The following is a 15593-nucleotide window of genomic DNA, read 5'->3' as shown; positions in this document are numbered from 1 at the left end:
TCTGTTTTGTTCTCCATTTATGAACAAAAACTATAGAACGTGAATCAACAATTTGACCTATTATAACAATAATTGTCAATTATTTGTCATTATTAAGTGGAGTGAATTAACTCCAGAGGATGTTTATCTGTCTGTCATTAGATTGTGACTCAAGTCTTTTCAATCCGTTCAAAAGATTTGTTCAGATCTGGTCATTTTGGCATAATTCATTCAGTGACCATTTTTGTAAATCACACTTTTATGCTAGTAGGTGGCAACAAATTAATGTATTTTATGTGTTTTGAGTGAGTCATTAAACCACTGAAACAGACCGAGTAGTTCACGAAAGAAACAAGTCTAATTAAACTTTATTAAAATTTGCGTGTCTACAAATCTATAAAGAGAATTCAGTGTGTTTAAGCATCATAAGCTTTTCTCCAGCGATCACAAAAAAGCATATCTATAACTTTTCTGAACTGCTGTGCATGACTATCAAGCTATACAAAAAAAACAAAAAACAATATTAGCCCAAAATTAATGATCAATTTCAATTATGTCTTGAAGTCATTGTAATTTCATCAGTCACTTTTACTCATAATTGATCCAGCCCCTTTCTCTCCTTGTTAAACATGATTACCGAACTAAACAAACGAAAATTTCCTCCTCTCCTACAGTCGGTCGAAAGACACTGATCCTTGCTAGCTCACAAATCGTCTCGTTCAGCTCCATCACAGCCCACACTTTAGTTCTATTGGCTCACACTAAAGTCATTCTTTACAGGTGAGAAAAGCCACAAAAGCAGTCTCGTGCTTCAAACTAGTGCAGTGCTGCCACTGTTTATAGAGCTCACAATGGTCGATTACACATTTGCGTACTGACTGCAAAGTCACAGATATTTAGGGGGCTGAGATTAAATGTAGGGGTATGTAGCCCTCCTAAATAGGGTCTAGCAACGGCTAACTGATTGGGTAAGTTTTGCCTAAATAAAGGCTTTCTTATTAGCTAAGATTTGCTCAAATGATGCATTTTTTTCGATTGGCTAAACCGTGGGTCAGCCCCCTGACTCTTTTTAGTTGTTTACAGAGTCTAGAGCTGTCACAGAGACAGGTGTAATTTTTCAGGACACCAATTTCAGTGAAATCTGTCAGGTAGTGGGAACATTTTATGCATGGTATAGCCCCAAAAAATAAATAAATAAATGACTGCAGCACCTTTAAAGATGAAGTGTGTAACTTCTGTGCCACTATCAGCAGCAAATAAAATTTAGTCACAGGGTTTACTCTCTTTGGGGAAATCAACCTACGAATGGCTTATTAACAGTTGTCCAGCACATTAAACTGAGAAAACAGAAACTATTTTAACATCGAAAAAATTATGCCCTTCACCTTTAAATGTGCACTCAATAATTTTTGCGTTTGTATATGTCATCTTGGACATACACTGACACCTAGGGGTGTGGATACAGCATCGGAATAAAACTTTTTAAAATGAGGTGAGTGCACCTAACAAGAAAAGACTGAATTTTTGGAATTACATGTTTACAATGCATCAGATTTTGGGTGGCTGTGACCTCAAAGAATTACACAAACGTATAAAACAGTGATGATTTCAGATTACAGAAATGATCATTCACTGGTAGGTGTGTAATATATTTATTCATTTAGCAGACACTTTCATCAAAAGCTCATGGCTCATACATGGCCAAAAGTATATGGACGATCCCTTCTAATTAATGGTTTGGCAAGGCCACTTACTTCCAGTGAAGACAAATCTACACAATGACATGACATTCTAGAGAACTGTGTGCTTCCAGCTTTTGGGTTTGTTTTAAACCTGTATGAATTTATTTCTTCTGTGAAACACAAACTGAGATGTATATTAGGCTCACTCAGCATTCAGTGATTGATATTATCCCTTTAACATGTGAATTTGTGAAACATGCCTACTGTATGCATGACTGCTTACCAGATAGAAGCATGGGGTCCTTGTCGGATGACTTCCGTACATGGTCTGATTCACCGGTCAAAGAGCTCTCGTCAATCTTCAGGTCATTTCCCTGAATCAGGATGCCATCAGCAGGTAGGAGGTCACCTGTGAAAGAAAAAGAAAGTACGACAAACTCACAACAATACAAATAAACATCTCGCGATCAGTAGGACATTAATATCACAAAAAGCATTCACTCTTCCGACCAATAATGCCATCTTACACAGGGTACATTATCAACGAGTTGCCATCCTGATTTATGGAAATGTGAACATTACTCTAAAAATACAGCTGTATTAATCCACACCTTCCTCATATAAGATGAGTTAAGCCTAATCTCAGCATTCATTCAATTCACTGGGCTCAGCAGCACAGGAACTGACCATATTTGACCTGGGCCATGTCCCCAACCACCATCTCTGCGACGGGGATCTGAATGACGTTTCCATTGCGCACCACAGCGAATCGCTGCTCCTGTTCGATGCGGCTCTGCAGCCCGCGGAACTGCTTCTCTTTACTCCAGTCGTTGAAAGCGGTCACCAGCACCACGCAAATGACAGAAAGCAGGATGGCAGCACCTTCAATCCATCCTGCCTCTGCCTCCCCTTCGTCTTCGAATCCTCCTGACACCTTCCCACAGCCTGCAGAAGTTAATGTCATTACCATGCAGTTACCAAGCAGCCTTCAAAATGCAATTGTATATTGTATTATAAAACAGGACTATTCAACTTAAACATAAAACTTCAGTGTTTAAAGCTCTTTATTTTTTATTTCCCAGCTGAAAAAACAGCTTAAACCAGCCTTAGCTGTTTTAGCTAGTTCAAGCTGGTCCAAAGCTATACATGTTATGTTTCCATATGTTCCCTGGGAAACAAACTCATAACCTTGGCATTGCTAGCACCATAGACTACCAGTTACAGAAACACCCATGAATAGGCCTGAGCTGCTGAAAAAAAGCAGCTTTACCCTCACAGACTCTGCGTAGCAGAATCACAATGTTTAAGGTGATTCAATTAAATAAAAATAAAAAAACTACTCATAACAGTAGCTGACATTATCACAACAATAGTTTTGGTGGGGACAAAAATTGCATATTGAATGTCACAGCTTGCTAAAACATGAATAAAATCAAGATTTTCCCATTGACTGCCATTGTTTGCTAAAGTTACACAAAATTCACCCCAAAACAAAATATGCTTAAAAATGTTATGCTCAGTGCTTTCCTAAAAACACTTTCAAGTAGGAAAAAAGAAAATACATCATCAGTGTCAATGGTTGGCTCTCTGAAGATTAAACGAGCCTAAGGTGGTCTCCCAAACTGACCAGTTGAAAAGTGCCCAAAACTCATTTAAAGCTAGCCCAGGGTCAGGGACCAACTAAAACCAGCAAACCAGCTTTGGATAATTTAAGTTGTTTATTATTTTTTTTCTCAACAGGGTGGTATAAAACATTTATAATTTTTTGCCAATCAAAGCTATGTTTCATTGTTTATTTTTCCCAAGTGCCTTCAGACTCCTCCCCCTTGTTTTCTCTTTTTCTGCATTCCTGCCTGACATCCTCTTTTCTCACTTCATTTTCTCACCTTCATTCTCACCTTTTTCCTCCCACACTCCCTTGATTCAGTTCTCTCTCTCTCTCTCTCTCTTTCCTCCCACTCTCTGTCCGTCATTCCCTCCTCCCTCGACCCTCGGCCCTTTAACTGCCTTCCTCTACTTCATTCCTCTAACATTCTTTGGTTCCACCTCTCCCTGTCTCTCTTTCTTGCTCTCTCTCTCTCTCCCTGTATAGCTCCCTTCTGTCTCACCCTCGCTCTCGTGTCCGGGCGGCTGATAGAAGGACAGGCCGAGAGAGATGATGGCAGCGATCTCCAGGATGATGAGAGTGACGTCTTGTAATGCCTCCCACACCAGCTGAAGGAAGGTCTTGGGCTTTTTCGGGGGTATGAAGTTTTGTCCAAATACCTGTCTGCGCTTCTCCAGATCTGTTGGGTTATCTGACAAACCTGAAAGGAAATGAGAGAAGTGAGAGTCAAACATACATATTCATGGGGAATTGACACATATCATGTTCAAGAACCTTTTATAATTAATAAATTATATTGTTTTTTAGGTTAAAATGTATATGAATAAGTGCTTGTAGTCAATTAAAATTTTTAAATCGTGATTAATCGCATACTTTTTCATAGTAAATTGCGATTAATCACAGATTTTGAAAGTGCCGAAATTTGACTCTAAATATACTTCTTTTCCTGTCAAAATGCATTTACTTTCTTCTAAGGAAAGAAAAAAAAAAACAATATGAACAATATAATTCTTTATTAACATTTTCCAAAAAAAGCCTTCCACAGTATAAAGATAGAAATGCGCTAAAATATCATCAATTCAAGTGACATTAAAGGTGCACTCAGCGATTCCTGAGAAACACTGTTGATATTCAAACTCAACTGCCAAAACAAACACACCCATCCCTTCAGTGCTCCTTTGGAAGCTCCGCCCTGGACTTATAATAATCATTCTTTGTAGTGAATTTGAACATGTAGTCTCTAAATGAATAAAAATAATATATAAAATAATTCGCAAAAATATTGCAGTTTTAGATAGATAGTATTTAATGTCAAATACCCAGCGTTAAAACACACAAACAAAGAATTCAGAATCTGTTCTAACTGCTCAAATACAGCTACCAAATGATTTGCTTTGCTGAAACCTGCCATGCACAACTGATACAGGACAGAAAACATTCAGAGTGAGACATTTTTGTCTACAGTCTGCCTCTTGACGCACTCTCTGAATTTTAACATTAAGCAGCCCAAATGTCTTTTGGCAAGAGACATTTTTGGACCAAACTAACCCTTCACAACCTGAAGACAGGGCAAATCTGTGAAGAAACTTCAATGATTCAAGTTCATAAGTCTTTGCTGTGAAGCGTAAATGTCTCCAATTCCATGTCATTCAAACACACTCACACACAGACACACACTAGCTTTAAATACACCATGTAAGGTAATCCATACAACTCGAGTTGTTTAAAATATGTCTTCTAAAGCGCTACGATTGGTTTTGAGTGAGAAACAGAATGTAAAAATGTAACTTCTTTTTCACTCTAAATCTTGACATCTGCAGTCTCCTACAGGCACGATCATGATTTGTAACTCAATTACACTTTCTCATGCTTGAGACATGCGCAGAGCACTGTACAAGAGCTCTGTGCATGCATCAAACGTGAGGATGTGTAATCGAGCGTCAAATCATGATTGCCAAGGAGACTCCAATGTCAAGACTTGTAGTGAAAAAGGAGTTACATTCTGGTCTGTTCTCACCCAAAACCTATTGTAGCGCTTCAGAAGAAATGGATTAAACCACTCGAGCCATATGGATGACCTTTGTGCTGCCTTTATGTCCTTTTTGGTTCTTGAAAATGTTGCACCCCATTGAATTGCATTGTATGGATATAAACACATCAAATCTTTTTGGGTGACCTATTCCTTTAATATCAAGAAAATAATATTTTAGACACAAAATTTTGTCTATTTTTGATCCGCTCATGGAAATAGTTCCAAATGAAGCCAAAGCAAGATCAACCATTGCACACTGCAGAGCAACACAAAACTGTCAACTGCCGAACATGTAGAGTTGATACAAAAAGTGAAGCATTCCAGTGCTGTTCTACTAAATATCAGAACTCATGGAAAACTGCTTGTCAAATTAAAGGATCAGAAGTAACTGTTGTATAAAATACATATCCGAATATAACCATCTGATGATAATGAACAAAGAGAAAGATATTAGAATGTATAGTTTTAAGACGCACTATTCCAAATAATGTGGCAATGTGAATCTGAGTTAGCCACATATATTGAATTTCTGATGTAAATAATTAATTGCATGTTTCTGCTCATTTCAAAGAGCTCCTGCTATATCGAATGAGAGGCTGAGTGAAGCTGGAGGGATAAAGAGAGCTAGACATGAAGACACAAGACAAGTTGCGTTTAATGCACCCAGTCATCTATGTCTTTCAGAGTCATTCTCTTACTCTCTCTTTCACTCTTTCATAGATTTGTGCAGTTTCCATGGTGATGAAGACATCAAGCACATGTTCTTCAACTTCCTGTCTTCAGGCAACTTTTCGCCCAGCTACAGATGATGTCATTGATTCAGTGCGGTTCACGCTAGCCTTATAATAGATTTTTGATTGGTCTGCTGTGGAAGCTGTTTTAGCACACAGTGATTCTTTTAGAGCCTGCGAGAAAATTCATGTTTCATCTCAGTGTTGAGGTCACAAGTGTCACCCAGAGTGAGACCCTGTGTTACAGCTCAGCTCAATGAGGCACACTATTGACTTCAGTCTATGTGCATGTGTGTCTGCTGAGCATGCATCAGGGACGAATAAGGACAGGACAACCCAACCAGAAAATACCTTAAGTGGACAAAGGAGGAATGTATGGATGCATGTGTACTGTGAGTCAGCATCAGGCTGACTGTGCTTATGAGAGCACCTGAGGTTTATACACTGATCATAGTCACTCCATATCAGCACTCAGCACTAAACCTTGCTATTATCATTACTGAATGCATGATTATACAATACTTTAGATGACAAGTGCATGTATGAATGAGGGAAAAAGAGGGTACACGAGATAGAGAGGTAGAGCAGGACAGAAAGTGGCTCTGTTTGGTATAGCATACTACTTTTGCTATGTTTACAGTATATAGTATGCATACTAAGGATAGGGGGAAAAGTGACTAAATTTTTCCAAAATGTGCAGTATAGTACAGGCTACAGGCACTTCCAGTCTGGCAAATGAACCGAAGTAATATCAGTTGTTAATATCTCCTTCTTGACTTGTTTGAACTGACAAATGTAAAGACACAATACCAGATAAAAAATACAAAATAATCGTATTTATTTCCAACTCGATAACCGGATGGTATTCGCTAAATTAAACATGGCGCATGATGAGGTCATGTGACAACAATGTAGCATACTCCTGTTGCAAATGTTAATCATTGCATAATTTGCTCTGTTTCACACACAATTTTAAAAAATAGTAGGCAGTATACAGTATATACTGCACAGTATTAAAGTAGTAAGTTAGTGTTTCAATCTGGACATATCCAATAAATAGTGCTACAAAAAAAGCTAATGCCACCTGAGGAAGGGGTTAAGAAAAAATGCTGAGTAGCCTGCCCGCATTCCTTCACTTTAAAGAAAGTAGCCCCCCCATCTCCCCTTGGTGTGTCCTTGACAATGCGGCAAGCTGCTCTAGTATTCCTTCTCTCTCCTTCTTTCCTTCCTAACCTCTGTCTCTCATCCTCCCTCTCCATATCTCTCTTTTTCATTCTCTTTTGATCCTCCAACCTCATTGCTCTGAGATCTTCATGTCCTGCCACAGCAGTACTGGTATTTGTGTATGTTCAGGTTCATGATGGTTTGATACGTCCATGCCCAGCACTGAAAGAGAGGTGTGGTGGTGGTGTAGTGGACTAAAGCACATAACCGGTAATCAGAAGGTTGCTGGTTCGATCCCCACAGCCACCACCGTTGTTCCGGGGGGATTGTCCCTGTAATAAGTGCACTGTAAGTCGCTTTGGATAAAAGCGTCTGCCAAATGCATAAATGTAAATGTAATGTAAAGTACAGCAGCTGTGGATCCGTGGTCTGCCGGCAGCTCTTGCACCAAAGCTCTGTTGAAACGCATTGCTGGAGAGGAGGAAGAGACACTAATGGACTTCCATTTTCAGGGCATCATTTTTCATAGTGTCAGCCTTATTCACCGTCACTTTTCATCTCCGCCCCCTCTAGTTTCCTCTCCTATCCCCTTGTCTCTGCTTTGTCATGAGCATGTAACAGGATTAGCTCTGCTTCTACTTGCACTTAGTGGGAAACTTCACTTATTGTATGACTATTAGCATCAGGAGCATCAGGTTTTGTCCTGTCAACAGAGCGGTCCCTGGTGACAGGTGTTAGCTATCTCCATACATAAAGACAGTCTGAAAGCTTTCACATCTTCCCATCCATAACTCTGGTGGAGTTTTAAAGGTTATTGAAAAAAATGTTAACCCCTCATGGAAGGGTTTGTTTATAGCTGATGTTTGTTCTGAGGGCAATATCTGATTTTCTAAGTAATACATTCACACTGAAGACCTTTTTAGGTGTTGAATGCTTGCATCCATCCATGTCCACTTCCCTCTCATTTTCTAGTTTGTAAGGCCCTTTTCAGCCTGAAATATGAAAGTACAGTAAGTGAACACAAATGCTTGAAGCTATGCAAATTCGATTTCATTCATTATAGCATTCTGAAATCTGTCAGATCATAATTCATAATGCATTCTCAGTGTTGCCACAAGGGGAGCTATAGCGTAATAGGCATTAGCGTAAATCGTCTTCTTCTTCGGTCAGTTTTCAGAACGTGGGCAGTATGTGGTGGCAGAAAGCCGGCAAACTGTTGTGTTAGATTTGACAGATTAGACGTTTAAACGAAAGTACGACACAAAACCATTATAAATACAGAAATATTTATAGCTATACAATTATTAAAATGATATGAGTTAATAATATACCTGTCATATTTTTTTGCTATAAATATTTGCTGCAAAGCCGTGAGTTGAAATGCCGTGAGTTGAAATCTCCTCAGTCCAGTCAGCTCTGTTGATGGCTTGAAACCACAGCCGCCTATGAGAGCCCTCAAAATCATTTTTCAACAATGGAAACCGCTAAAAGTTTACTGTTTGTGCACATTTTTGCCACCACTTCCATGTGTCATATAAGCGGTGATGTTGCCAAAGGATTGGTCTATACTGTCATGGCCAGCAAGTTAGTTAAAATTACTGTCACATGATTATAGCTACAGCAGGGGCGTAGCTAGAAACGGGGCTCTGGGTGTGCAACAGGAAAAGAACTAAAGCACAAAAAAGTGAAATGTACCATTGACAACCATTGCATTAATTTATTTTAAGTTCTAAATTCTTGTTTAGCCACGTGTTACGTTATAATGACATAACCGGTTTAATGCCACTTTTATCAATGGATTAGGTAGGCCTGATAATGTATCCAAATATTAGGCCCTAAAATGATATAATTTTGGGAGGTGGACTCAGTCCTTGATCACAGTGAAGCAAAAGTGTGTAAGCCCCCTAGAGCAACGGTGACACTTCACAGGATGTGTAAAAATCTTGGTCTTGCGGATATTTGGCGACTTTTGAACCCATCTGGTACGGACTATACATTTATTTCATCAGTCCATAAGATTTATTCTAGAATAGATTTATTTTTGATATCTAAGTCCCTCATTTCATCTGTTGTTGATTGCTCAATTGGAAACATTTTAGTCTCAGATCACGCCCTGGTGAGTTTGGAAATGTTGCCACATACGGTGAAAAAGAAATCATATAGTTGCCGCTTTAATGTATCCCTTCTGCAAAATCCTGATTTCCAACAAATGTTAAAGACCGAAGTCAATGTTTATATGGAGACCAACTGGTCCTCAGTATCCTCTGTGGGCGTGGTTTGGGAGGCACTTAAGGTGGTTCTTAGGGGTCGGATCATACAGTATGCCTCATTCACCAAAAAACCCAAAGCACGAGAACTTGTGGAGTTGGAAGAGAATATTAAAAGTGCAGAGGCAGAGCTGAAGCGCAGAATGTCGTCTGATGGCCTCAGAGAATTGAGTAGATTGAAATACAGATATAATGCTATTTTGTCGCGGAAAGTGGAGTTTTGGTTATTCAGGGCAAGACAGTCATACTTTGAGTCAGGAGACAAAGCAGGGAAGCTTTTGGCTAGATATATAAAGCAGAGAGAGTCTTTTTCTACTATTCCCTCTGCTGAAATCTGCTGGCGGTGAAATATTTACCTTGGCCACTGATATTAATAATGCGTTTAAAGAATTCTATATTGATCTTTATAGTTCTACGTCTTCGTCTACTGATGAAGATATTAGAAACTTTGTGGAACCATTAAAACTTCCTAAACTGACGACTGAGCAAAAAAATTATCTTGATTCTGAGATAACCTTGGAGGAGCTTGACGAGGTAATTTAGTCCCTACCTACAGGCAAAGCTCCAGGGCCAGATGGTTTTGCTGCTGAATTTTTTAGATCTTATGCTACAGAATTGGCTCCACTTTTGTTAGAAGTTTATACAGAATCATTAAAGAATGGAAAGCTTCCTCCAACCGTGACACAAGCCCGGATCAGTCTGATTCTTAAAAAGGACAAAGATCCAAACAAGTGTAAAAGTTACCGTCCAATTTCCCTGATCCAGTTAGATGTAAAAATTTTGTCAAAAATTTTGGCTAATCGATTAAGTAAAGTTATGACATCACTTATACATATAGATCAGGTGGGGTTTACTGGGGGCCGTAGCTCTTCTGATAACATTAGACGTCTCATCAATATCATGTGGTCAGTAACGAATGAACAATCTCCAGTCGCTGCCATCTCACTTGATGCCGAAAAGGCGTTTGATATGGTAGAATGGGATTATCTTTTTAAGATTTTGGAAATATACGGGTTCGGGGGTACATTTATTGGATGGATTAAGTTACTTTATAGATACCCAGTAGCGGCGGTACAAACAAATTGATTAATTTCAGATTATTTTACTTTGGATAGGGGCACCCGGCAGGATTGCCCTCTTTCCCCATTATTGTTCTGTCTTGCCCTGGAACCATTAGCAACCACGATAAGAAAGAAGGATGATTTTCCAGGGGTGGTGGCGGGAGGTATGGCGTATAAACTCTTGCTTTACGCAGATGATATTTTATTATTTGTCTCTGACCCCAGTAGATCTATGCCTTACGTCCACAGAATTATTAACTCCTTTTCTAAGTTTTCAGGATATAGAGTCAATTGGTCTAAATCTGAAGCTTTGGCTCTGACAGCGTACTGCCCAGAAATGGCTTTCCAGCCGGGTGCTTTCCAGTGGCCCAAACAGGGCATTAAGTATTTGGGCATTTTATTTCCAGTAAATTTGTGTGATTTAGTTAGAGTTAATTTTGACCCCTTAATAAAACGGTTTTCGAGTGATGTGGGCAGGTGGGGTTCATTACATTTATCATGATTGGGAAGGTTAATGTTATTAAAATGAATTGTATTCCAAAATTCATTTACTTACTGCAGTCTCTCCCTGTAGATGTCCCCCTCTCTTATTTCAAGCAATTTGATAGCATAGCAAAGTCTTTCATTTGGAATGGTAAGCGTCCCAAATTACATTTCAATAAGTTACATAGGCCAATTGACAAAGGTGGGCTAGGCCTACCCAAGATTTTTATTTTATTATTATGCATTCGGTCTCAGACATTTGGCTCATTGGTTGCTTCCACCTGAGAGAGCCCCTCCCTGGTTCTGTATAGAACAGGAAGTTCTTGCCCCTATTTCGCCACTGTAGAGCCTTTCTATCAAATTAATCGGAGAAGCTAAAGTACATTCTGTTATCTCGCACTTGAACTCGGTATGCACAAAAGTGTCCAGACTGTTTAATTCTGACATTTTTTTAAATGTTGCCTCGAGCATATAGCTGAACCCAAAACTATGCATCAACAAGTCCCCTTTTTGCTGGTCAGAGTGGATTGGGAGGGGGGTTACTACACTCGGTGACCTGTATGAGAATGGAGTGTTGAGATCCTTTCAAAATTTGGTTCAACTTTTTGGGATTCCTAGATTTCAGTTCTATAAGTTTTTACAGCTGCGCCACCTGCTCTGTACAGTTTTTGGGAGTGGTTTACACCCTCCTAAAGCGGCAGACACTCTGGGAGAGGTGATTGCTGCTTTTGGAAAAGGTCATGAGGCATCGGTGTATTACGCCCTACTAATTCAGAGTCTGGGAGACGGAACTTCAACTTCTCTTAAGAGATTATGGGAGAAAGATCTAAATTTGGTATTGGAGGAGGGACAGTGGGCTAGGATTCTAAAAAATGTCAAATCTGCATCCAGAGACGCAAGGGTTCGCCTCATGCAATTTAAAATTGTACATAGAGTCTTTTGGACCCCCTCTAGATTGCATAGGCTTGGTCTTAAAGACACACCCACCTGCTGGTGATGTCAGTTAGAAGATGGAGACACAACCCATGTCTTTTGGGGATGTGTTAAGATGTGGGGGTTGTATATTGATTCTGTATATGTGTGTTCTGCTATGTATATATTTAATGGTTGAATCAATAAAAAAATGTTAATCAGAAAAACAATGTCACAAACTGTGCTCAGATTTGTCAAGATACCAAAAGTCAGAGATTTCAATATAAACTCAAACATTTCTCATCTAAGACTATATTATCTGACCTACTCTATCCACATTCATTTACAGTAGCTCTATACTGTATATTATTCTTATTTCTGCTAGAGAATTTTGGAAAAGCATCTGAGAGTTGAAAGTTGAAACAACTACAAACTCCATTAAGTCTCTTAAGCTATGAATGAGCAACCTCTGAACAATATAAATTTCCTCTGGGACACTAATTCTTCATTCCTTTGTGCACTGAACTTACAAATATGGATGCACCGATACCACTTTTTCTCTTCCGATCCGATTCCGATATCGGAAATCTCAGTATCGGCCAATACCGATCCCAATCCGATACCAGTGTTGTTGTTTTTTTTTTTTTTTGCATAATCAGTTTAGAATATCTTTACATTATTGTGTGGAACTAATTGCGTGTGCTCTTTAATATGTAAAGAAACACAAACCTCTAACTACACATTATTTCAATATAAATGTGTAGCTTATTAAGAAAAACTTTATTATTAACTAGTATACTGGATAATGTAGCAGCAAAATTAACAGTAAATCCAGTATAAGTCATCAGCAGAAAAGTGTTTTATTTTTGCTTTAATTTTATTTATTTTTTCAAAAATGTTCAACTTGTATCTGGACTTTAGAGGATTCAGATCTCTTTTTTGTTCAATTTAGTTGTAAGACATCAGTCCACTTTTCATTAACACAGTTATTTTTTGGAACACGTTCAACTTATATTTTATTATAATTTGTAAACAAATGATAATAATAATAATATATTATAATAGTAATATATCTCAATCGTGCACCTTTAACTTTTAAACCCTCAAGCTTTTATTTTGACATTCTGAACTCTCCAGGAAGTCCTGTATGTGTCTGTTTGTAGGCAAATTCACAGTAGTTTAATTTGCTTCTTATTCAAATTCTGGCAAAAAAAAAAAAAAAAACACCTTCAGTGCCGTTCTAAATGCATATTATAAGTGAACCGAACTATTGAGCATCTACATCTGATATGTTGTTTGTGAGTAGTGCTCAAATATTGCGCACCGCTGTGAAGGCGAAAAATAGCCGCGAGTGTGTGTGTAAACAGAGTAGCACCATTCACAAACACTCTGGAGCTCAGCGTGCATTTTATACATTTACTTATTAAACACAGCCTTTTGTGATTCACAGAGCTATTGTACGTCTTCAGGTGGCTTTGAATAAAATGCATGAGTCATATGAACTACTTTAATTATGTTTTTATGGTTCTTTTAGGTCATTTTTTGAGCTTGACAGTAACGAACATGACAAACACACAGTATCGGATTTGGATTGGGATCGATACCCAATCTGTCTAAAAGCTTCAGTATCGGAGCCGATATCGATCCACGTGTCGGATCGGTGCATCCCTACTTACAAAGCAGATTTTAAACCAGTGCACATGGCCCCTCTATATTGTAACAAAACAGGCAAAACAAAAAACCCATTAAGCCTAAAAACATTTCAGATATACAAATTCATAGAGAAACTAGCCATACACATTCCAACAAAGACACCTAAAAAGAGCCTTAAGTTAAAGTTACATGTCACATCCTCTAAAATACTCACAATCAATCCATTCCAATGTGAGTTTTATGGAGTTTATCTGTTTTCCGTCAATGAGCATCATCTCCTCTGCTATCTAAATTTCATCTACAGTCATCATGTTATATGAAACATTACAGCAACACATTCAATTACGATTCAGAAAAAAGGATGTATGGATGTATGCCAAGTATTGCGATCACTGTAGGGACCTTGAGAGTCACTGATTCTAGTGAGTGAGCCTCTCCAACAGTTTACCCAGTAACCCCTCTCTTTACACCCACCTCACCACCGACAGCACGGTCGCCTAGCAACCCAACACAACGCGTGGAGCCAAAGTGAGAAGTTGGCCGTGAATGAAGTGGTGGACAAGTAGTGTGAAGAGGTGAGAGAAAAACAAAGAGAAAAAGATGGAAAATATTTAAGATGTTCAGCACAGTCTAAGCTTGTGGGTTTAACTTAGGCTAAGCAGCGGTGCTACATCAAATGAGAAATAATGAGCACTGATTGGCCACGCACACACTAATACGGTTGTCACTCCTCTTGTGAGTGCTTAATACCATTCAGCACACACAGAGTTTGGTTATTTATGGGACAACTGCGTTCTAAAACCAAATTGCTGTATCATAATATTTCTCCAGTCAATAATGTTTTTTTAGTCAAATATGTCTAACACCAAGCAGGTTACTGTTATAAACTGTTGGCATTCATGTTTGTTGTTTACAGACACCATCACGTTATCAGTATATCAAACATTGCGATTTCTGAAGTGACTTGTATTCAGTATACATACAGTATACAGGAGTGGAAATTTAGCAGATTCACTCCTGAATTTAAAGAATAGACACATTTTAATTATGTTATTATTTACTGACCCTCACGTCGTCCCAATCCCATATTACTTTTTTTTATTATGCGGAGCACAAAAACAGATTTTTTATGAATACTGTAGTCTGTCCTTTTAATACAATGACTGTGGATGGTGCCTTTTGGGATAGTTCACCCAAAAATTTAAATTCTCTCATCATTTACTCACTTTCATGCCATCCTAGATGTGTATGACTTTCTTTCTTCTGCTGAACACAAACAAAGATTTTTAGATGAATATTTCAGCTCTGTAGGTCCATACAATGCAAGTGAATGGTGACCAGACCTTTCAAGCTTCAAAAATCACAGACAGGTAGCATAAAAGTAATCCATATGACTCCAGTGGTTAAATCCATGCTTTCAGAAGCAATATGATAGGTGCGGGTGAGAAACAGATAAATATTTAAGTCCTTTTTAACTATAAATATCTATAGAGATTTATAGTAAAAATGATTGAAATATTGATCTGTTTCTCATCCAAAATGATTAAATCGCTTCAGAAGACATATATTAAACCACTGGAGTCATATAGATTACTTTTATGCTGCCTTTATGTGATTTTTTGGGCTTCAAAGTTTTGGTCACCATTCACTTGCATTGAAAGGACCTACAGAGCTGAAATATTCTTGTAATAATCTTAGTTTGTGTTCAGCAGAAGACAGAAAGTCATACACATGTGGGATGGCATGGGGGTGAGTAAATGATGTGAGAATTTTCATTTTGGGAATGAAAATGAATATTCTGTCATCATCTACCCTATTCTTGTTCCAAAGCTGTATGACTTTCTGTCATCTGTGGAACAAGAAAGAAGATGTTAGCAGAATGTTATCCTCAGTCACCATTAACTTTCATTGTATGGAAAAAAAGATCAATGAAAGTGAATTGTGACTGGCTAACATTCTGCCTAACACCTTCTTTTATGTTTCACCAAAGTGAAAGTCATACAGGTTTGGATTGACAAGAATA

At 38.4% G+C, this 15593-nt stretch overlaps 1 protein-coding gene across 6 annotated transcripts in view; it reads right to left on the bottom strand.

The window, feature by feature from the left end:
• The window catches only part of LOC127420430 (plasma membrane calcium-transporting ATPase 3-like), a 72071-nt gene that overhangs the window by 43574 nt on the left and 12904 nt on the right, over window positions 1-15593 (bottom strand). For all 6 annotated transcript variants that reach the window (XM_051662717.1, XM_051662712.1, XM_051662713.1 and 3 more), the window contains exons 3-5: window positions 3770-3967; window positions 2349-2606; window positions 1945-2070 (exon numbers count right to left, since the gene is read on the bottom strand). In XM_051662717.1, the coding sequence (XP_051518677.1) occupies window positions 1945-2070; window positions 2349-2606; window positions 3770-3967 (582 nt within the window). The remainder of the gene's footprint in view (window positions 1-1944; window positions 2071-2348; window positions 2607-3769; window positions 3968-15593) is intronic.

The sequence above is a fragment of the Myxocyprinus asiaticus genome, chromosome 29 (genome assembly GCF_019703515.2).
Source record: "Myxocyprinus asiaticus isolate MX2 ecotype Aquarium Trade chromosome 29, UBuf_Myxa_2, whole genome shotgun sequence".
Classification (NCBI taxonomy): Eukaryota; Metazoa; Chordata; class Actinopteri; order Cypriniformes; family Catostomidae; genus Myxocyprinus; species Myxocyprinus asiaticus.
Note: the sequence above shows the minus strand (reverse complement) of the source record. Positions and strands in the feature narration are given on the sequence as shown.